Source organism: Trichosurus vulpecula, chromosome 3 (genome assembly GCF_011100635.1).
Source record: "Trichosurus vulpecula isolate mTriVul1 chromosome 3, mTriVul1.pri, whole genome shotgun sequence".
NCBI lineage: Eukaryota > Metazoa > Chordata > Mammalia > Diprotodontia > Phalangeridae > Trichosurus > Trichosurus vulpecula.
In genome coordinates this window covers 188,622,930-188,646,430 of record NC_050575.1, presented here as the reverse complement: position 1 = coordinate 188,646,430, position 23,501 = coordinate 188,622,930, and the positions used below count along the sequence as shown (strand labels likewise).

General features: G+C 41.3%; 1 protein-coding gene across 1 annotated transcript in view; it reads left to right on the top strand.

Annotated features, from left to right (window-relative positions):
- The first annotated feature begins 16,357 nt into the window (after positions 1 to 16,357).
- GNAS (GNAS complex locus) overlaps positions 16,358 to 23,501 on the top strand; it is a 292,628-nt gene continuing 285,484 nt past the window's right edge. The window contains exon 1 of the mRNA XM_036748344.1: positions 16,358 to 16,792. Within this exon, the coding sequence (XP_036604239.1) occupies positions 16,522 to 16,792 (271 nt within the window). The 5' untranslated portion in view covers positions 16,358 to 16,521. The remainder of the gene's footprint in view (positions 16,793 to 23,501) is intronic.

Here is a 23,501-nt window from a genome sequence, read left to right as displayed (position 1 = left end):
TCCCTCTGAAAGCCCCAGAGAGACCATGACTTGGCTGAGGCCACAGGGGTAATAAGTGTCAGAAACAGAAATACTTTTCCAGTTGAATTCTATCCTTACCATATCACTTTGTAATGCAAGCAGGGCATAAATTTTTATCCCTGTTTGACAGATGGGAAAACTGAGGATCAGGAAAGTTGTGACTTACCAAAGTCACAGAGCAAGTGAATAGTAATAGCTGGAATTTATATATCTCATACTTAGGGTGTTCTACACATATTATCTCATTGAGCTTCACAGCAGCCCTGAAGGAAGCACTGTGGGTATTAATATCTCCATTTTATAGATTAAAAAAATGAGGCTCTGAGAGGTTAAGTGGCCTACTCATGGTCATAGTCCCAATAAGTGGCAAAGGTGAGACTTGGCCCTGGGTCTTTATTGACTCCAAGTCCTCCCCAGTGAAAAATATAGCTCACAAATTATGCAAGGCAAACTTTTAATAATGCAGGCAATCTTCATTGTTGTAGTTCAGTCATTTTTCAGTCATATCTGACTGTTCTTGACCCCATTTAGAATTTTCTTGGCAAAAGACACTGGAGTTGTTTGCCATTTCTTTCTCCGGCAAATTTTACAGATGAGGAAACTGAGGCAAAAGGGTTAAGTGACTTGCCCAGGGTCATACAGCTCTAGTAAGTGTCTGAGGCCCAATTTGAACTCAGGAAGTTGAATCTTCCTAACTCCAGACTCAGCACTCTATCCACTGTACCACCTAGCAATCTATCTTATTTATCAACCTGTTCTAGGCCTGCAGCTATCTTGACATAAAGAACTTTATCTTGAAAAAGGAAGTACTTTCAGTCTCCATGAATATTCTTTTTCTTTTCTGGTCACCTGTTGTCCAGGAGTCTCTGGACTTCCTGGAACTTGTACTGACATTGTAGATATGCCAGCAATCTTTAAACGCCACAGTTTTCCTAAATAATCAGACAAGAGAAATGCTCTTTGTCTACAAAACAATGACAAGTAAGAAAAACCATCTCTCACAAGTTTTGTTAACTTGATGATTCTGCCTAGTGATTGATTGTTCTCCAAAGTGAGAAATATCCCCAAACAGGAAAGGATTTTTGTTATATACACATCTTGTGTATATATGTATATGTAATTAATTATATTTTATAGATAGTTATAGATAAAATAGATTACATAAACATATTATATATGTATAAAATACACATAAACACAATATAGATATGTGTGTATGTGGTGATATGTATCATATCACCATTTTCCTTCTTTTTCCTTGTTGAAATCTCCTTGAAGCATCTTTGTATAGTCAGAAGAATTTCATGGTAAATATACTATTCTCTGTACTATAAATACAGAAGTGATCATAGGGGTTTTTTTTGGCAAATGATGATTGCAAATGGGACTCCGGAGTTATGGAATTGAAAGGACAAACTGAAACTATGTTTCCTCAGCAATTTTTGCAATTCTTTGGAGCTTTTCTCATTTCAAAATTTTTTTTTCCCATTCAATGCTTATTTTTTCGAGCATTTATTATGCACCTACACTTTTTAGGCATTCCAAGAAAGTACTGTAGATTTCTAAAATTCAACCCATTCAAAAGAGAAGGAATTTTATTCCCCCACCCAAAACCCTCCCCTCTTCCAAACTTCCCTGTTGCTTTTGAGTGTACCACCATCCTCCAAGTCTCCCTGGTTCCTAACCTTGGTATCATTCTCAATTACTCACTCAAACTCACTTCACATATTTAAATTGTTGCCAAGACTTTTCATTTCTACTTTCCCACCATCTCTGGTATACGTCCCATTCTCCCACTCACACAGCTGCCATTCTGGTACAGACTTTCAATCCCTCTAGCCTGGATTATTGCAATACCCTTCTGGTTGGTCGTCTCACCTCACTCTAGTCCAGGGGTGGGGAACCTGTGGCCTCGTGGCCACACGTGACCCTCTAGGTCCTCAAGTGTTCAAGGCCACATGTGGCGCTCTAGGTCCTCAAGTGTGGCTCTTTGATAGAATCCAAACCAACTACATTCAGTCAGAGGGCCACACTTGAGGATCTAGAAGGCTCACATGTGGCCTTGAGGCTGCATGTTCCCTACCCCTGACTAGCTGATGCAGTGGATAGAGTGTTGGCATGGAGTAAGGAAGACCTGAGTTCAAATCCTGCTTCAGATATTTACTAGCTGTGTAACTTTGGTCAAGTCACTTAACCTTGGTTTCCTCAACTGTAAAATGGGGATAATAATAGCACCTATCTAAAAGGGTTATTGTGAATAACAAATGAGATAATATTTGTAAAGAACTTTGCACAGTGACTGGCATATAGTAGGCACTTAATAAATGCTCATTCTCTCCCTTCTTTCCTTCCTTCATCCCCCTTCATCATCTTTCACCTGAATCACTACAAAAGTTTCCTAGTTAGTCTCTCTGCCTCCAGTATTTCCCTGTCTTGAACCCAAAGGTTCCTAACCTGGAGTCTGGTCAGGCATCTATGGATGGATTTCAAAGGGTCTGTGTACTTAGATGGGGGGAAAATTGCATCCTTATTTTCATTAACCTTAATATTTATTTTATTTTATTCATTTAAAAGCATTATTCTGAGAAATGATCCATAGGCTTCATCAGATTGCCAAATAAGTCTATGACATATAAGAAAAGTTATGTACCCCTGCTCTAACTCATCTTCTGCAGAAATAATCTTCCAAATATATAAAATAACCTTCATAAGACACAGGTGTAGCTAAGTTACTCACCAGCTGAAGAATTTTTGATGACTCTCTAGTGCTTCTAGGATAAAATACCAGTTACTCAGCTTATCATTGGAAACCCAAAACAACTTGGCTCCAATCTACTTTATTTTATATTGCTCCCCATAATATGAAAACACCCTAAATTCTAGCCATTCTGAACTATTGTCATTCTCTGAACTCAGAAGACAAAGGTGAAAACATACTTCCTACTCTTAAGGAACTCAGTCTAGTGAGAGAAGAAAACATGCAAATAACTCTTCACACACATGATACAGACAATATAAATAAGAGATAATTTAGAGGATAAGCTCAGCACAAATGGCACTTCCTGCAGGAAGCCTTTCCTCTGACCTACCTGGTGCTCTCTCCTTCCTCAAATTATCTTTTATTGACTTATCTGGGTGGCTTTGGGAATGTCAAGTCATTAAGAGATGATAATTGGCTCTAAAAGTTTTAAGCAACAGCTGAGGACTTTACATTCACAAGTAATTCAAGAAACAAGGCTGAAAATTTCAACCACAATGGAGAGCAGAGGAAACTTGGTAGGCACTTGTACTGAGTATGCAATGCCCCACAGCTGAGTGGCTGCTATCTCTGCTCCAGGGGGAGGCTCACTTACCTCCTGGAGGAGAAGGTTGAAGGGACTCAGAGAGCACCTCTCCAGCCCCTAGGTTCTAAAGGAGAATGAATTGTTCCTAAAGGAAACAGAAGCAAGGGATGGATTTAAGATGAAGGTGAGACTGTCAGGATGATGGATGCAGGGTACAGCATAGTAGGGAAAAGGAAGGAAAAGAACAGCTTGTACAGTTAGAGTTTCAAAACAGATGTGAGATTCTTCCTAAATAGATAAGAGCTGGGTAATTTAAGAAGGGAGAAGCTACTTGTCCTCTAAAGAATGACATAGCAGAGCCACAGAAGCTTTCAGATGAAGGACCACATAGTAGGGGGCAGGGAAGGTGTGGTTGATGATTCCCTGTTCAGGGATATTGAGGCAGCTATCTGTTAACAGTCTATGGTGAGGTCTGATGTGTTCCAGGGGCACGTATCCAAGACACAACAGAGACCTTCTCAAGACTTATCAAAACAGATGATAACTACCCACTTCTGGTGATTCACTTGGGCACAAATAACACTTCCAGAAGGAACATTTAAAAAAAAGTATTGCCAATGATTATGAAGTCTACAGCAAAAAATTGAAGATGATAAAAGCACAGGTTGTGTTTTCCTTGATGTTGCCCATTGAAGGCAAGGGATGCAGAAGAGAAAAATTAATTTGGGAAGTGAACAGCTGCTTAGGAATTTGATTTGGATTTCTGGACCAGAACTTACAATGTAGGGATGACAAGTTCTTGGCTAGAGATGGAGTATACCTAACGGAAGCTGTCCAACTATTTTGTAATTTGAATTAAAAGCCTTTAAAGTAAAAAGGATGGGGGAGGAAGAAAACTATCTATGTATATCCCTCAAGTTGGATACTATAATGAAGTAGCCATAAAAAAGGATAGAAGAATAGCAGCTGAGACACCTGGAAATTCACATGAGATGAAAGCAAAAAAAAAAAAAGACAGTAATAAGACCCATGCTTTCAAATGCCTATACACAAATGCCTAAAGTTTAGGCAACAAAGAAGGGGAACTAGCAGTCCCAAACAAGGGAGCAAATTTGACCTTATGGATAACAGTGAGACTTGGTAGAAAGAAACCCATAACTTGACCATGACTCTGGATGACTATACCTTATTCAAAGAAACAGGGTAGTTCAAATGTGGTGGTGGTAGTGGTTTATCTCTTCATGACCCCTTTTCTTGGCATAGATCCTGGATTAGTTTCTTATTTCCTTCTCCAGCTCATTTTACAGACGAGGAAGCTGAGGCAAAGAGAGTTAAATGATTTGCCCAGGGGTGGGGAAACAGTATATATTAAAAAGGAATATTTATGTGAGGAAATCCAGGAATGAAGGAAAGGTAGCATAAGAGGAAGATTTCTATAAAAGTCAAAGAAGAGTGAAATAAAAACGATTTTGCCATTGGACACAAAGAGACGATAGATGAGAAGTTTGGGTAGCAGATTGAAAGCCTGGCACTCTGGTAAGATGTAGTTGTGATAAGGGATTTCAGTTATCCAGGCATCTGCTGGAAATTTCTCTCTCCACCAAAAGCATAGCAACTAATAGCTTCTTGCTGTAGTGATAATTTCAGCCTTCAAAAAGTGGAGGAGCCAAAAAGGGGAAATTCTATTCTCAATCGGATTCTCAATAATAGAGGGGTGGTTATTGCAATGGAAGTGATTAAAATCCTTGGATGAAATGAATATTCTGGTCTAACTTTGTGATAGGGGAGGAGTTGTTTGGACATAATGTGGCAGGTACCCAAGATCTGGGGAAAACATTTCAAGATCCCACGAAGTAAAATGCTCTAGGTGAAGTCATACTAGGAGGAATAGAAGATGCTTAAGAATGTAGTTCTAAAGGCACAAATGGAAACAATTACAGCAAAGAGGAAAAATTAGATTTGTATGAGGAGAATTGACATTGATAAGAGGAGTCTAAACAGGACAGGGAAGGGACTGGAGTCCATTACATATAAAGACAGATGTTACACAAAGGCTAATTAGGATTGATGCCAGGAGGTCTTCAAGCATGATCTGGATGAGCTCTTGTCCGGCACAGCAAAGGGTTCTTTCATGTATGGGTTGGACTAGATGGACACTGAGGTTCTTCCTAACTCAAATTCCGTGATTTGATGAGTCTGTGATTATATCCAATAGTAGAATGTAAGTTCCTCGAAGGCAGGCTGCCTTTCATTTTTCAATCATTGTATCCATAGCACCCATTACAATACTTTGCAAAGTAGATGCTCAATAAATATTTGTTGAACTGAAAAATTCAAAGCAACGTTAACTTCTTTTTTGGGGGGGGGGAGGCAAGGCAATTGGAGTTAAATGACTTGCCTAAGATTACAGCTAGTAAGTATCAAGTGTCTGAGGCTGGATTTGAACTCAGCTCCTCCTGACTCCAGGGCCAGTGCTCTATTCACTGCACCACCTAGCTGCCCCAACATTAACTTCTTACCGTGGGTAATGCCCTTTCCAGAAGTTTCTCAAGTCATGCAATCTGGATCTTTATCTGGAGGCCATTGGTTTCTAGGAAGATATATAATATTTGTTGATGGTTTTGCCTTCTGCATTCTCCAACTTCATCATCGCATTTTGAATGAATCACATAGGTGAGATATTTTCCTCCTTCTAACAGATGAGAGAACCTTAAATTTGAGTTGCCCAACCCCAAATGAAGGTCAATATTTTAGACACGATCTTTTGACCTCTTTGACCCACTATCAGCAAGATGGGTGACAAGTGCTTTTCCGGCAGAGGAGAGGAGTCGTACTGGAGTACAGGAAAGAGTATTGAAGACCTGGGTTTGAATCTGGGCTTTCCACTTGATAGAAGTATTTGGGAAAGTCACTCAGGCTCTCTGCGCCTCCATTTCCTTATTTATAAAAGGAAAAGTTTGGACTAGAAGTTTTATAATTTCCTTTCCAGCTGTAAACCCTATGATCTATAATCCAACTTACTTTCCCTCTTCAAGTATCCATTTCCTTATCTGTAAAATGGAAATAACAGCACTTTGCCTACCTACCTCACAAGGTGTAGGAAGGGATGGGCTTTGTAAACCTATAATGAATGAGTCAGAAAAAATTAGGTGCCTAATATGTACAGGCACTTAGTTACTAGGGGTACAAATACAAATTGAGACATTTCCTGTCATTAAGTAGCTTACATTATAACAAGAGGACACAACACATATAGAAGAGAACCTATATAAATATTAGCTACTATTAATATTGTGACCGATGACAGAGATTTCATGGAAACCTGCTTCATCTTTTCTTCTGAGCCTCAACATGATGCTCTACTCAAGACCAGGAAGCCCCTAATGATAAATACCTACATTTGCACTTTCCAAACATCTTTGATGTCATTTCTACCCCCACCCCCAACATTCCTACTTCTAAGCATTGGAGTTTCTTATTCTTATAGTCTTCAAGGAGGACAACTAAACAAAGATGAACCCAGAGAATAAGAATAAAATTGTGTACTGACATTCACTTATATTGACTCAATTTAAAAGTGAAGCTTAATCCTGAATGGAAGATGGCTTCTTCCCCACTTCTGAAAAACAGTAGTGCATTTGGGAAGTTTTTGTGGAAGTCATTAGGAGATGAAATGCATTATGATGGAAAGGGCTATAGATCTAAAGTCAGACCATGGGTTCAGTTCCTGCCTCTTGCTTACTGTATGATCCTGGGCAAGTCATTTAATTTTTCTGATCCCTAGTTTTTCCTCATCTGCAAAATGAAAAGGTAGGACTAGATAAGCTCTGAAGCAGACTTGCCTCAACTTTTTTAAAGAGTGACTGCATTTCTAGCTATCATGATAGAGAGGTTGAGGGCGCAAGGAGTCTCAGATATAACTGAGCTCAGAGGCATAATTAGGAATTTTTTGTAACTAGGACAAGAGCTAAAAACTAAAGACCATAGGGACAGCTAGGTAACACAATGTGTAGAGCACTGACCTTGGAATCAGGAGGACATAAGTTTGAATCCGGCCTCAGACACTTGACACATTTACTAACTGTGTGACCTTGGGCAAGTCACTAAACCCCAATTGCCCTGCCTTCCCCCCCTCAAAAAAAGACAAACAAAAAGCTAAAGACAATAACACAAAATGCAGTCAGTTGGGGCATGGGGGTGGGAAGGGGATGGTAGATACTACGCATATCACTCTATGAGGGAAGACACTCTAGGATAACACTGTTCAAGAGACTCTCCTGAAGAAATTAATCATTTAGTAGTTTCCTGTTTAAACTAGTTATTATTGTTAACTGAGTACTAAGATCAGTTGTCCTGACATTTGATATCCAAGAAATTTGGTTACTGGGAGTTGCGGGGAGATTAGAGTGGTAACCATTATAACCACCATAGGATAGCCCCATGTAGGCTAGGCTGGGTTTTTTTTTTCCCTTAATTGTCTCAAGAGACTAAAGCCACAGACCATTCCTATGGCTTCCTTGTCCCATGAATATAAAAAGACTAGGGCATGTGGAGGTCCAGCTCTTCCTCAAAGTTTTTAACCCACAGACCAGCAGCATGACCAACATTATTAGTTCAAGGAAGCTATGCTTAGCTGAATCAATGCTATATCCTTCTTTAAGTATCTTTCCCCTGCAATGGCTAAGTAAATCTTTTACTAACTTAGATGGAGAATAAGCATTTCATTTTATTGTAATCTCAAACCTAGATGAGAGTAAGGTTCCGACATTACCAGCCCTTGAAAAAACTGGAGGACATGGTGGAAGAGGGAGTAACAGGGATAGGGTAAAAAGAGAGGCTGAGAAGGAAAATAGTGAGTAAAAATAAGATAGAAGGAAATTCACAAATAGTCATTATAACTTTGAATGTGAATGGGATGTTTATAGCAGCTTTCTGTGGTAGCAAAGTATTGGAAATTGCAGGGATGCCCATCAATTGGGGTATAGCTGAACAAGTTGTGGTATATGATTGTGATGAATACTATTGTGCTATAAGAAATGATGAGCTTAATGATCTTAGAAAAATATGGAAAGACCTGCACAAAATAATGAAGAGCAAAACATGGCAATTTTCTTTTAAGAATGACTTTGAGCAAATAAGTCATCTTGTTTTGGTGAGGAAATTAGGGTTAAGTGACTTGCCCAGGGTAACATAGCTAGTAAGTGTCAAGTGTCTGAAGCTGGATTTGAACGCAGGTCATCTTGACTCCAGGACCAGTGCTCTATCAACTATACCACCTAGCTGCCCCAGTCATTTTGACTATTTTAAATATCCAAATTAACTATAAAAGACTTGTGTGCAGAAAGATACTATCTGCATCCAGAGAAAGAACTGATAAATAGAAGTATATATAGAATAATTTCACATACGTGTGTGTATAATGGTAGCCATCTCTAGGATGGGGGAGAGGAGAGAAAAAAGGAAAAGAAATTACATAATAACTTTATTATGTATTTAAAAGGAATAGCAAATTGTACACAATAGATTGCTGTTTCATGTGCAATCATATTTTTATTACACTATGTTATGGAAATGCTTCTTTTATCCCATAATTTTAAAATATATATTTTTTTAAATCTCAAACCTGAATAGACAGGCTCAGTTGGGTCTGGCTTACTACAGGTCCCAATTTCTGAAAGCTGATCATGAGTTCAGGAAGACATTCCCACCCATTCCCATGCTAGTTCTTAGGCTGTCTCCTCTCCCCTGGTAAATGCTTTAAAGTAGCCCTTGAGCTACTGCTGTTGGCACTGAGGAGCATAGCTTTCTAGGCATCCTTCCCCATCCCTAGATTGGGCCAGAACTTAGGTCCTGCCAGCCTCAGCCTCTACCCAAGTAACTTCACAAGACAATCAAGCTATTCTTCTAATGGGACCCTCCTCTATCTCTAATTTCACCATCCTGCTACTGAAACTGAGTTACTTTTGTTTTCTCATATGTAAAATGTATATATATATATATATATATATATATATATATATATATATACATATATATATATATATATATATATAATGATAGCACTTACTTCACAGAGTTGTTGTGAGCACCATAACATAAATGAGATAACAAACATGAAACTACTATATAAATGTTGGGAAGAAGGAGAAGAAGAAGAAGAAGAAGAAGGAAAAGAAGGAGAAGGAGAAGAAGGAAAAGGAGTAGAAGTCAGCAGCAGTAGTGGTGATGGTGGTGATAGTGAGTAAAGCACCAGTGATCAGTTCTGCATTTTTCTTAAACAGAACTTTGTGTCCTTACAATCAGAAAGCCACTGGATTACATTTTTGCATATGAATAACATTTGAGTTTAAACTACAAGGGACTGCTGCCTTTGCATAAAGAGACTTCTGCAGTTGCTTTCTAACAATACTGGGGCATCTGAGGGAGAACTCTGAAGTTAAGAGAGTAGAGACTGGATGTCTTCAGTGAAGGATAATTAGGAGGACAGCTTCAAAGTCTCTTTGCTGCTCCACCAGAAAATATGTGTCACTTCGAGGTCAAGAAGAGAAAGAGCTGAATGTTGGCCTCTGTTCTCTTCTTCCTGCCTTTTCCTTTTTCTCACGAGTAGTGAAAAGGTCTCTTTTACCCCCTTGGAAGCAACACAGTGACAGCCAACAGCACTCTGTGAACTCCAGGAAAGGCCCCGTTCTAAATATAGCTTCCTTCTTGTTCTAGTAATCCCTTCTGAAGCCACAGGTCAGCCAAAAAGTTCCTCTCAGATTCACCTGGCTGCTTTCTATTGCACTCCTCCTGCTCCTTCCTAATTCTCAGACCCTTGTAAACTCACCCTACCTTAATGTTTTTTTCTTGACATCAGAGCCATTTAAAGAATTCTATGGCTTTGAAAAACTTAGAATTAGGACCTAAAATTCTATTGGTAAAGAATGAAAAATAACCAAGTACTGAAATGAGAAATTACTGATTAGAGTCAGTATTTCCATGCAGGGAAGGCAGGTCTCATTGGAGACTTATTACGGTCGGATCTTATTTGAATACACTAGGTTTGGAGATCTAGGTGAGACCCCTTAGCCCCTCCTCCTTTGTACCTAAGAGCTGACCCAACTCATTTTTGTGATGTCACTATCTCTTTATAGGGTTAAACTTACAAGTTCAGCACTCAAGAGGCTGATTGCTTCCTCAGCCTATTTTCCTTTATCTGTCATTATGGTATGTTGCCGCTGTGTGGGCCTTGGGGCTTTGGTTGTGATGCCATGACAATCAATTTGATTCCCAGTAGTTGTGGTTTATTGAGATAGAGAAAGATTAACATGATTTCAAGGCAGGTCAACAAATACTTATTAATTAATAGCTATTATGTGCCAGCAAGTGCTGAGGATACAAAGGAAAGGAAAAAAAGACAACATGCAAACACTATGTACAAACAAGATAGATACAGAATAACTTGGAGCTCAACCTAGAAGAAAGTTATTAACATTAAGGCGGATCAGAAAAGGCTTCTTTCAGTAGATAGAATTTTTTTCTTAACTTTATTTTTCTCAGTGGTGGCGGTGGTGTAGTTGTTTTGTGTTTTCCTTTGCAACATGGCTAATATGAAAATATGTTTTGCATGACTGCACAAGTATAACCAATATCAAATTGCCTGCCTTCTCAATGAGGGGGGAACGGAGAGAATTTGGAACTCAAAATTGAAAGAAAACGAATGTTAAAATTGTTTTTATGTGTAATTGAAAAAATAAAAATAAATTTAAAGGGATGTTATTTCAAAGGTTATCTCTGAAAAATTAAAAACACTAATTGTCCAAAGTCAATCCACCTATTTGGATTGGACTAGGCCCAACTCAGTGATTATTTGTAGCATCTGGTCACAAAGTACGTACTGGCGGGCCACTACTATGACCTATATTATGTGAAAAAGTAATTTCAAATATAACATGTGGTCATATTCATCTCTTCACCTATAAATTAAGCCAACACTATTGTTTCTGATACATAACAGGAACTTAATAAATACATGTTGTTTGCCTGATTGATTTAAAAAAACACACATAAAATAGCCTAAGTACAATTTGGTACTTTTCTCACTAACTTCTAAATGCAGTCTGTCTCATAACCACCTGTATATCTTATATTGGGAATTCCTTTGGGGATACAGGCTACATTAGATGGCCACTAAGATCCTTCCCAGCTGAAGAAGTTTATAATTCTGTAATTGATACATATACCAATTACAGGGTAGGTAGGTGATACAGTGGCCAGAGCCAGACCTGGGGTCAGGAAGACCTGAGTTCAAATTTGGCTCATGATACTTACTAGCTATGTGACCCTGGGCAAGGCAGTTAACTTCTGTTTGCCTCAGTTTTCTCATCTGTAAAATGGAGATGATAATAATAACACCTACTTCCCAGAGTTGTTGTGAGATCAAATGAGATAATATTAATTAGAAAGTGTTTAGCAAGTGCCTAGCACATAGTAAGTACTATATAAATGTTAACTATTTCAGTGGTGGGATTCAGCAGGTTCCCACTGGTTCAGTAGAACTGGCACCTAATTTTAGGTTGAGCTCCCCAAAAACCGGTTGTTAGTGGGGGTGAGGCCTGTGCCCCCCCTATGTCAGCGGCGGGGTGGTGCCTCAGCTCGGTTCCATGGAGAACCAGTTGTTAATTCATTTGAATCCTACCACTGAATTATATCAATCTCTAATCGTACATACCTCAGACAATTCTGCTTGTACATCACCCTGTTTCTTTTAACTTTAAAACAAAAGCCTTTCCAGAATTTTATATGACTAAGACTTCTGCCAATTTATTATCAAAATTTCTAATAGGAAGTTTTACTCATGGTTTTCTCCTTTGCAGCTCAACCAACATCATATGGTGCAGGAGTAGGGAGTGGATAGTACCGGACTTGAAAGTGGGAAGACCTATGTTCAAATCAGACCTTGGACACTTACTAGCTTATCATTATAAGTTTTAATGGGTAAATTATTATATTATATTATTATTAATGGGCAGATTACTTCATGTTGCTGTCTCAATTTCTCCATCAATAAAATGGGAATAATAATCCAACTTTTTTTTAGAAGTATGGATTAGTAAAGGGACAGTCTTGCCATTCTTTCTGGCTCCTCTGTTTTCCTCTTCCTGCTCAACTTGATTCCCCAAGTCTGAGTATAAAGTCCATTTTTATTACAGCAGCTTACTGAAGTGTCTGAGTGGTTATTGTCCAGTTCAACATAGCTCCTTCTGACTCAGCTACCTTTGAGCCACAGGCCATATGACAACTCAGAGAGCTTATAATCTCTATGTGGAAATCTATACTAACATCCTGAACCCTATAATACAGTAGTTTGTTGTTGTTGTTCAGTCACTTTCAGTCGTGTCCAACTCTTCATGACCCTATTTGTGGTTTTCTTGGCTAAGAAACTGGTGTGGTTTGCCATTTCCTTCTCTAGCTCATTTTTATAGATCAAGATATTTTCCAATTAGGGTATTTATCTCTACTTATTTATTTTTTCTTTATAGCCTAGATTATTCTACAAAATACTATATATAATATACATATTATACTGTATTATATTATACCATATACCATGCCATACCATACCATACTACTTTCTAGCATATTGGGCAAAGAATTAGGAGATCTGGATTCCCTCCAACTCAGTGTAGCAAGATCAAATTGGCCTATAGCGGCCATCCCATGCAGCATGTTCAGAGTTGCAATTCATGGTTCTGGTCTATCATGTGGGAACTTTAGGACCTGCTTCCAACTATGTGTGACTTAGGGCAAAAGGGCTTGCAGTTTGACATAACAAAGAGTCCCCTTATTGGCTCCAGATACAGAAGAGCCGATGACTCAGTGAATGTATTTAAAGGGGCAACCTACCCCCTCAACCTCTCTCTTCCTTTTTGTCTGTGGATCCCATAAGGTTTATTTCCAGCTGCTTCCTGAGAGGAGACTAGGAATAGAGACAAATTGTCCTTTTCTCCCTTCCCTGGACTCCATTTGGCCACAAACACATAACATCTGAAGGATATGTCCTGACTAAGAAAGCCTGAGCCTGAGATTGGGCTGCCTCTTTTGTATCTGTATTTTCCTGATCTTAAGTGAATGAGCACTTCTATTGAGATGAGTGAGTTCAAGACATCTAAAGGTTCCATCAGGTCTGAGCTGAATGGGAGCAGAGCAGGAATCTCTATCAACTACTTACCACTCTTGAGGAAGACAGCAACCAAGAAGAGGATGGCCTGGCTGTTTTCCAGAAGACTTGTACCGCCAGTTATTTGGAAAGTAGAGAGCCAAGGTGAAATGTGAAATGCCTAATGAGAAGTCCTATAATGTGCCTCAGATTTTGATGAAGGTTTAAATATCGACCACCCAGCAAATTTTAACAGTAGTTAAAAGTTGTTGCTAAATCCTATTTAAGTCATTCTGTGAATGCATCCTTTTTTATGCTTAGCATTTGTTATGTGAAGAGGGAAAAATTACCTGTTTCACTGTTGATTCATATGGTACATTGACCATCTTTTTCCTTTTTCTTTTTGGGGAAATTTCAAACATGAGCCATAACAAAAAATAAAATCATCCCCAGGCTTCTGGGATGAGAGTTTAAGTGATGAAAGAGTGTGGGAACAGGGAGCCTAGCCCTACTTTCATTTGAAGCCAGGCTCTCCAGCACTGAACCCACTCCAAAACACAGTGCCTGGGCAGACAACAGGCAGGGTACAGTACCCAAGCCTCTGGGAGTCCAGTAGTAGTTTCTCAAGGTGAGATCAATATATCATCTCCTTTCTTCATGCCCCCACATAGGCTATCTTCCAAGTCTAGGATGCACTGCTTTCACCTCCACTTCTGCTTTTATTCAAGGGTTAGTTTGAGTACTACTTCCTCTCATTCCTCAAATTACCTTTCCCTCCTTCTCCGTGTACACGTGGTATCACTCAATTAGAATATGAAGGCAAGGACTGTTTAGTTTTTCTTTGTATCCCCAGCACCTAGTGCCATCAATATTTTGGTGGAAAAGAGGGACCATATCTATGACTTTACTGATATAGGAAAGGAAATTCCCTCTACCCATGCTGACTGGCACCTACTCTATGACTTCTATTTTAGAAAGTTGCCTGGTGCAATGAGAGGTTAAATGACTTGCCCAGAGTCACAATGCCATTATGTGTCTGATGTAGGACTTGAACCCAGAGATTGATAACTGAAAATGGCTCTCTAGTCACTATACCATGTTGCCTTTCTTCCATGAATGTAGTAAGGTGCTTAATAAATATTTGTTGAATTTAATTAGTTCTGGCTTTTTCATTAACTAGCTGTGTAACTTAGGGCGTTTGCTTTTCCCTCAGTAGAACAATCTATAAAGTTCCATCCAGCTCTAACATTCCCTCAGCCTGTTGAGGAAGTGAATTGCTCCTGCCCAGCTTCAAGAAGAGTCATACTTCCATGATTGTCTATGGAGGCAGGCAATAAAAGGATCTTCCTCCCTCCCAGCCACCCCCTATTCAAACAATAGCTCTTCTGCTCTGGATTTCTGACATGAATTTCCATAAACGATGGCAGCTGTGAAATGATCAGGAATTGAGTTAGCCTAAGTCATGGAAGAGAAATAAAAGAGACCGGAGGCATCCTTTAAAGAGATAACTTTGATGTTCATTGAAGGATAGGCAGGACCAAGGTAGAATGGGGACACCTTGAAGGTAAAGAAGCAATAATTATCAGTTGTTTTCTTGGGATGGATTGGGGAAAGAATCTTCCTTCTGTGTGTGTGTGTGTGTGTGTGTGTGTGTGTGTGTGTGTGTGTGTGTTTTATCATCTCCACGTCTTAATGTAAGATTATAAGCTTGTTGAGCTCAGGGACTGGATAGACTCTCACAGCATTATAAAGATGTTTATTGGATTGTAATACAATCTTAAAGTTTGAGAGCCTCGACTGTCCAGCTGTTTAGGAGGGTGTGTAAAGGATTTCTTCAAAACAACAAAACCTAAACCAGGCAAGCGCCTTAGCAAGCTCCAGCTGCTCAAAGGAATAGACTTCCCCTACTTACCTTCTCTGTGACTCAGTTTCTTTAAGAGAGAAATCGGAAGGAAAGCACCTGACCCTCCCTCGGGGGGGGGGCGGAGAAAAGGGCAACATTGGTTAAAAATCAGCACTAAGGGAGTGGGGCACAGGAAAGGGGCTCTCCAAGACTCAGGATTCTTCCCCAAGGAGAAATCGATCACTGACCTGGCCCGACTGCTTTGAATGTGGCCCTATAAATAATACTTACAAAAAAAATCTGACTCCCCAGTTAAATGCACGGATTTCATTATGGCCAAGCAGTGGCCTAGTCTGAGGGCACTGATTCCTTTGTCTTTTCTCTAGTCCCAGCGGAGGGGAAGGGACGGCCACCAGCCATGAGTGTGAATAATGTCAGATGCTTAAAAATTCAAAACAGTCAAGTGTCATTTTCTCTGGGTAACTAATGGCCCTAAGGGGAGGGCAAGGCCACCTGTGGGTCTCCGGCTTAAGGATACTGCCTGCTCCTCTTGCGGCTGCCCCAAGCAGTGGTTTGGAGTCGCAGAGCCGAAGCCTCCCGGGGGCAGGGTTGGGCCGGACCAAAAGGAGGAGGTTTGGGAGGCTGCAGGCCAGGCCAGAGCTTCAGCCGCCGCCACTTCCCCACCCGTTCGGAAGAAATACGGTAAACATGTCCTGATCACGTGGGGTGTGAAGTGGCTGTCGCTTTCTGGCTCCTGGGCTGGTGGAGAGAGAGGCGATCAATCCGGAAAGAGAGGCGTCAGAACCCCCTACGACTGCCACCCCCGCCCTAGTCCCCCCTCTCTCCTCTGCAGTCTGCACTCTCCGCCAGAGAAGGGGCGGAACGTCTTCAGGTCCCGCCGGCTCCCCGCCGATTACGAAGCCGGGGCAGACTGGGTAACCCAGGCAGAGCAGGCAGCACCCGGAGCTGAGCGCATGGACTCGTCTGGCCGGAGTGACCGGAGGGGGCGGGAGGGGGGCCGGGGGGCCGGGCGAGAGGGGAAGGGGAGGGGCGGGGAGCTAAGCCCGCAGCCTGCTCTCCTTGCCCGGGCGTGTGCTAGTGAGCAAGGGAACGAAAGGGCTAGGGAGAGAGTGTGTGTGTGGTGTGTGTGTGCGCGCGCGGTGTGTGTGTCCTCCCGGGGAGTGTGCGCTCACTCGCTCGCTCGCGGGAGAGCCGCGCGTCCCTCTCCCAGAGCCATGGGGATGTGCTACAGCCTCCGAGCCCGGATCCTGGGCGCCCATCACCCCTCCATCTCCTACAGCGGCCGGGGCCCCGCAGTCGCGCTGGAAACTGGCGACCTCCCCGGGGGACAGCAGCCGGACTCGGGCGACCCTCAGTCGCGGAGCCGGCTGCGGGAGCTGGAGCTGGCCCGGCTGAAGGCAGAGAGAAAGCGAAGCAAAGGCATCGACAAGAGCCTGAAGGCGGAGAAGCGCGAATACAGGCAGACCCACCGGCTGCTGCTGCTGGGTGAGGCAACTGGCTTTGTCCCGGGGGTCGGGGGCGTGGGGTGTACTGCCAGGGGCGCTCGGATAAGTGAGAGCAGTCTGGACTGCTCAGCGCTCGCCGGTGGAGCCGGGGGTGGAGGTGGAGGGGAGAGCATGCCCAGTGCTGGGGGCCGCAAATGCCAGTCCAGGCCCCTGACAGCCCTGAGACGATGTGTGTCTGGGTCCCCAAGCCCAGCCCCAAGAAGAGTGAGGAGGAGGGATACTATGGCCTGTGGGGTGAGGTGGTGGGGGAAGGAGGAAGACTGGCTTGTCTTGTGATTGGGGTGAGAGTAAGAGGGAACCCTTACCCCAAGTGCTGTCGTGGGGCGGGGTCCTGATGGAGGCTGGATTGAGGCAGCCCGCGCTCCGAGCTGTGTCCTAGGAGGGGGTGGGGCGTGGGATGTGGCGGGGGATGGTTGGTGGTGGTGGCAGTGGTGTTGGTAGTGGTGGTAGTAGTGCTGGTGGAAAGAGATGGGTGGGGGCGGGGGATAGGGCGGAGATCTTTCGGCCCCAGCTGGGGCAGAGCGCTACAATGAGCCCCAGTGTTGGAAATAGCCGGTCGAGATGGGCTGAGCCCGGAAAGGGGAGGGGGGAGGTTTGGAGAAGGACGTGTGGATGTTAGGGGGGATGTTAAGGGCAGCTGCTGGGTTGGCCCCTGAGGAGCGGCGTTGGAAGGGTGGAGGTTTGAGGTAGCATCTGTGAATGAAAACCCGCCGCCTGTTTGACATCGCTTGGTGGTGGAAAACCTTCAGAGTGTGTCCTTTCCTGCACCCATGGAGCCCCAGACTGATGTGGGCCCGGAACTGAGGGTACAGGGAGAACCACCCACATACCAGCTAAATCATCCAGCTGAGGAAACGGGGCCTGGGGTTGTTCGGGTTGAGTGTTTGATTACTACAAGCAGACTTTCAATCATTTTTCTATCCCATGCAAAACTTTCAGTCTCCACTTCACGTTCTTTACACTGGATCCCACGCGCACCGCAGCTCGAAGCTTTAAAGTCAAGGGGTATTAAGTGTCAGGACTTCTCATCCCGGATGCCAAGGCTTGCATTAGAGAGTGCTTTTTGGCCTGGTTGGTGGACAGGGGGAAAAAAGGCAGTTTTCCCAACAACATACTTCTTTGCCTCTGTCTCCCACTCCTTTGTTCCTTTGCTTCTCATCATCATCCCCATCTTCTTGCAAATGCTCAGGTAGCTTGGTTCCTTGGTTTAAACGCTTAACATGGTTCTGAGTCAGAGGAAAGACCAGAAGGCAGCCGATTCTCTAGATTCCTAACTCTGCAGCCTGATTTAAGTGGGAGGTTTGGGGAGGGGGGTGTAGGAGGAGGTTGCCGTGCCAGGCTGTTATATCAGGCGCTAAATAGCTCCACCACTACTTATGGCATTTCAGTAGAAGCCACAGAACTAGATTCCCTGTGATTCTGTGATTCTAAATAGGTGGGAGTGGCCCTACATCTGTTAATGCTTTTTAAAATACTGGATAGCTTAAGTTTGCTATGTATATACAGCAAAAGGATAGTTGGTCTTGTGACCAGGAATGAGAGTGGATAGACTAATTTTCCACATATATTTTATAAAAATTGTTGTGCATATTCTCAGCCATTCTGTTTGCTTTTTCCCCCTGGGAGGGGGTCGTTTTCATTTTTAGAGTAAGATGTAATGAGAGGGAGGGGGTAATTAAATCAAGTGAAATTGGATCTTGTTCCTGGAGTGTATCTCAGTAGTGTGACAGTGTATGTGACTTGTGGAACATGTAAAGCATATGAATTACAACATATGAGGTGTATTTTCCAAGTGGTTTGGGAAGAGGACAAAGGGTAGCATAGGTAAAACCTTCAGTGGCTGTAAAAAGGAGCTTCCTATTTATTAGGAATTGGAGGCTCTCAGAATTGTCCATAAAGAATGACATTTTCCCTTAAAAATCCAGGTCTCAGGCTAGAAAGGCTCCATTTCTCCCTATCTCCCTCAATCCTGCTTCTTTTTTTAATCTAACCATCCAGATTTATGGCTGAGTTATAAGAGCTTTTGCTTCAGCAATAAGCAGTTCTGAGATGAAAATTTCTGAGGTGAAGCAGTGCCATCTCAGTTCCTGGTGATATATTCCTTGTTTTGTAAGAACTCCCAAGGGTTTGCTTTCCTAATTCCAACCATCATTCTCTCCACTACACCACACTTTGTTGTTGTTGTTGTTAGTTGGTGGTGTTGTGACCCCATTTGGGGTTTTCTTGGCAAAGATACTGGAGTGGTTTGCCATTTCCTTCTCCCGCTCATTTTACAGGTGAGGAAACTGAGACAAATGGGATTAATCGACCTGCCCAGGATCATACAACTATTAAGGTTCTGAGGCTACATCTGATCTCTGTTCTTCCTGACTCCAGGCTTAGTACTTTATCCATGGCATCACCTACACTGCCCCTCTACTATATTATGGCTCTTCTTGATAACATTATGAACAATACACTATATAACTGTAATGATATTTTAGCTATGCTGTGGATCACAACGTATCAGGGTGTGATAACATTATTTATTTTGAAGGGCAATACTAATATATTGTGGTATGTTAGGAAATACACATTCATATGGGAATGAAATAGATCTAAAACTGTACTGAACCAACAGACCCTGGAAAATGATACCATCCTAATCACCATTTTTCAAACAGCAGCTGTTTTCATGTACATGGAATTTCAGTATTCAGAGCAGAGTTCAGGGAGGCAGCAGAGGGGTGTAATGTGAACACTGTGAACTGAGGGAGGAAACCGAGTCTCTAATCCTGATTCTTTCACTAACTAGCTGTACAACCTGTCTGGACCTTTTTTTCTTCATCTAGAGAGTGACAAGATTAGATTGGCTTGCTAAGGTTCTTTCTAGTTGGGATATTCTGTCTCTGTGGTTTAAAGTATTTTTCCAGTGCTTTTATTCTATGTTTTAAAATCCCTTCCAACCCTATGGTTCTATGACAGTTCTGCAACCTATTAGGGAAAGAAAAGGCATGTCATATACCCAAACCAGAGTTTTACACTAGAGGTGTCAAACATGCCTCTGAGGGCATGTGGCCTACCACACTCAGAAATACAGCCTGAACCAGATTAAAATATAATTGAGAAATATTTAGCAAAATAAATAAAATTACAATACAAAACAGATAATGTTAATTTGTGGTTTTCTAAGTCAGTATACACCCCTCAGGGATCCATTTTTCTTTGAGTTTGACACCACTGTTTGACATACAAAAGCCAGGCTAAGATAAAGCCCTCTGAAATTGCTCCCCCTTTTCCTTTGTAAAAAGAAATTGACCTAGTGTAGAAATCTTTGTGGAGAAAATGGATTTTCATAAAGTAGGGGTGCTAGTTCGGCTATTAATATGGGCAAGTGAAGTAGTCTGTTATAGTCTGGTGTGTCCTCAGACTTTTTGTAGCTGTGGAAACTTTTGCTTCATTTTCAAAATTTTTATTGATGTTTCATTTTTATATCATCTTCACTTCTAAATATATCTCTCCCTTCTTCCCTACCAAAAGAGCTGTTCTGTGTAACAAAGAATGAAAAAAACAAGATGGGGAGGGAAGAGCAGCAGTTCAGCAAAACTAACCAATATGTCAGCTGAGCCTGACAGTATATGCAATGGAATTCTTTCCTTTTAGACAAACCTTCAGGAAAATCTTTATAGTCAAATCTTTTAAAATCATCTTGTTAAATAGCCAATAATAAGAGTGATTGACAGCGTATTGGAATAGATCGAGTGCTAGCCTTGGATAGATCTAAGTTCGAGGTCTGTCTCTGCTGAATACTAGCTGCATGACCATAGGTAAGTCACTTAAATTATAGAGGCAGCTTAAGGGGCAGAGCGGATAGAGCACTGGACCTGGATTCAGGAGACCTGAGTTCAAATCTGACCTCAGATGCCTACTAGCTGTGTGATCCTGGGCAAGTCATTTAACTGCCGTTTGTTTCAGTTTCTTCCTTGGTAAAATAGGGATAATAATAGCACTTACCTCCCAAGGCTATTGTGAGGATCAAATGACATTTGTAAAGTTCCTTGCCAACCTTCAATTGCTATATAAATGCTAGCTATTATTAACTTCTTAGTGCAAGTAGCAACTCCCTAAAACTATAATTTACATTTGCTAATTGGCATCAGTGGAAGGACTTCCCATACTGGTTGTTTTCTGTGAAATTACTGGACCAGACAGAAAAAAAAGTAAAAATGGTACCAAGTACCCCCAATTCTTTCAGCTGATATTCTGGTGGAATGATTTACTGTTTCCTGTCACTCTCCTCTGAATATTCTTGAGCTTCTTAAGGTCTTTCTTAAGATGTGTTTCATAGAATCAGACACAATACTCTAGGGGTGATCATACCATAGCCAACTGCCCGATATCCATATATCTGATGTCCTCTACCATAGGGCCCATGCTATTGAAGATACCAGAGAAGGCATAGCGAGATCAGGGACTGACTGCCCCATCGCACTATAGTTCCATTATAACACTCTCCCATCTTTGGATTGACCCTGAGGTTTCTCAGCTTGAAATTATTTCACTTATTTATCATATTCTTTGGATAAGGTTTTGCTATACTGGTTGCATCTCCTTCCCTAATTGCTGATTGGGGTTTGGTGACTAGGTCTTGACCAGCCATTTTAACTAAAAGTTAACATATGGAATAATGGATTTACCTCCCCCACCCCAATTTCTTCCATTCCCTTTTGAGAGAATGAAATTGCAATCATATAAAAGGCTTCAAGAAATCTTGAAGTGTGGCTGTCACTTGTCTGATTGTGGATACTATGCTTCCATTAATGCAGTATGAGATCATAATATGTCATGGTATATTGCTCTCACATACTGAGCTCTCACTTCCCTAGAACCTCCAGGTTTTTTTCATTCGTTTTGTTATCTGGCTACATCTCCTCATCCTCTAGTTATGTAATTGTTACTATTTTAATCCAAGTATCAGACTTTGTATTTATCCCTATAAAATTTCATCTTATTGGATCCCATTTATATTTTTTATAGCCTGTTGATATTTATAGGTCCTATTTATATCACCCAAAAATTAGCTATCTCCCCCAGCTAATCATTCCATTGAATCCCTTTTACATGTATCACTCCTTCAGCTACTGGAAGACAGTTCTCATCTCTCTTCATTTAAGTCACTGATAGAAAATAGTGAATGGAATAAGGCCAAAGAGAGGTGCCTGTGACTCTTCCATCCATTAAATATTATTTTCTAGGTCAAGCCATTCAAGCAGCTCTGAATCTACCTGCATTATCATCCAGCCCAAATCTCTCTAACTTGTTCACCAGGTTATTGTAAAAAGCTTCATCATATGTATTGCTGAAATCCAGAGATAGCACCATAGATTTAGAAGGAAACTTAGACGTCATCTAATTAAGACCTTGTTTTACAAATGAGGAAACCGTGGCTTAGAGAGGCTAAAGGATTTACCCAAATTCACACAGATATTAAGTGATAGAACCGGGATTCAGACTCAGGTCCTCTGAGTGCAAATCCAGGATTCTTTCTACTTTACCATGCTATATACTGATTTTACTTGACATTAAAAAAAATGGTTCAAAAAAGTATTAAAAGTGTTAAAAAATGCTCCCAAGAGCATTTATAGCAATAAATTGTTACCATTCCAGTGAAAATACATTATATTAAGATAGACCAACAATCAACTGATTTTATATATATATATATATACACACACACACACACATATATATATGCATATATATGTGTTAGTGAATGATTTTAAACAACTATTATGTAGTGGGTGCTAAGTGATTTACTAATATTATCTCACTAGATCTCCCCAACAATCTTGTGAGTAGGTGGTGTTGTTATCACTATTTTACAGTTGAGGAAAGAGGCAGACAGAGGTTAAGTGACTTGCTTGTGTAGTTCGTGTCTGAGGCTATATTTGAATTCAGGTCTTCCTCACCCCAGACCCAGCATTCTATCCATTACACTACCTACCTACCTCTCATCAAACTAGGAGACTGAAAAAGACTAGCATTTAGCTGATGAGCATTTTGCATACCCCATTAGCCAATAGCACCATTGCTAGCATCAAGTTATACAGTATGCCCATCAAAATAGTAATACCTTTTGTACTAGTGCATCATTAGAGGACATTTTTATCTCCAGCACACTTAAAACAGAAGCAGTAGACCTGGATCAGTAGTTACTGCTTAATTGGTCAGAGAGAAAGGGGAAACAACTAAATTACTGCATTTAAAATTTAATGGTTTACCTTCAAGGCTCAATTTTCATCAACAACAACAAAAAGTCATTCATAGATTCCTGCTGCCAAGAAAGAGACAGTGAAGAGTCTTCACTTTGGATACAGGCAGATGTAATGAAAGGAACATCTGATTGGCACCAGAAGACTTGGGTTTAAGTCATGGGAGGACTTCTTGCCTGGTGGTAATTATCTTCAATTTATCTTGCATATTTCTTATCTGTTATTGTTTGCATATCATCTTCCCCATTAGACAGCTCTTTGGGAGCAGGGGCTTTTTTTTTTGCCTTTCTTTGTATCCCCTCCACTTAGCACAGAGCCTGGCACATAATAAGTACTTAATAAATGCTTGTTGAATGACTCACTGACTGACCCTGGACATATCACAACTTTTTGAGCCTTAGTTTCATTTTCTATAGCAAGGAGGAAATCATACGGGTT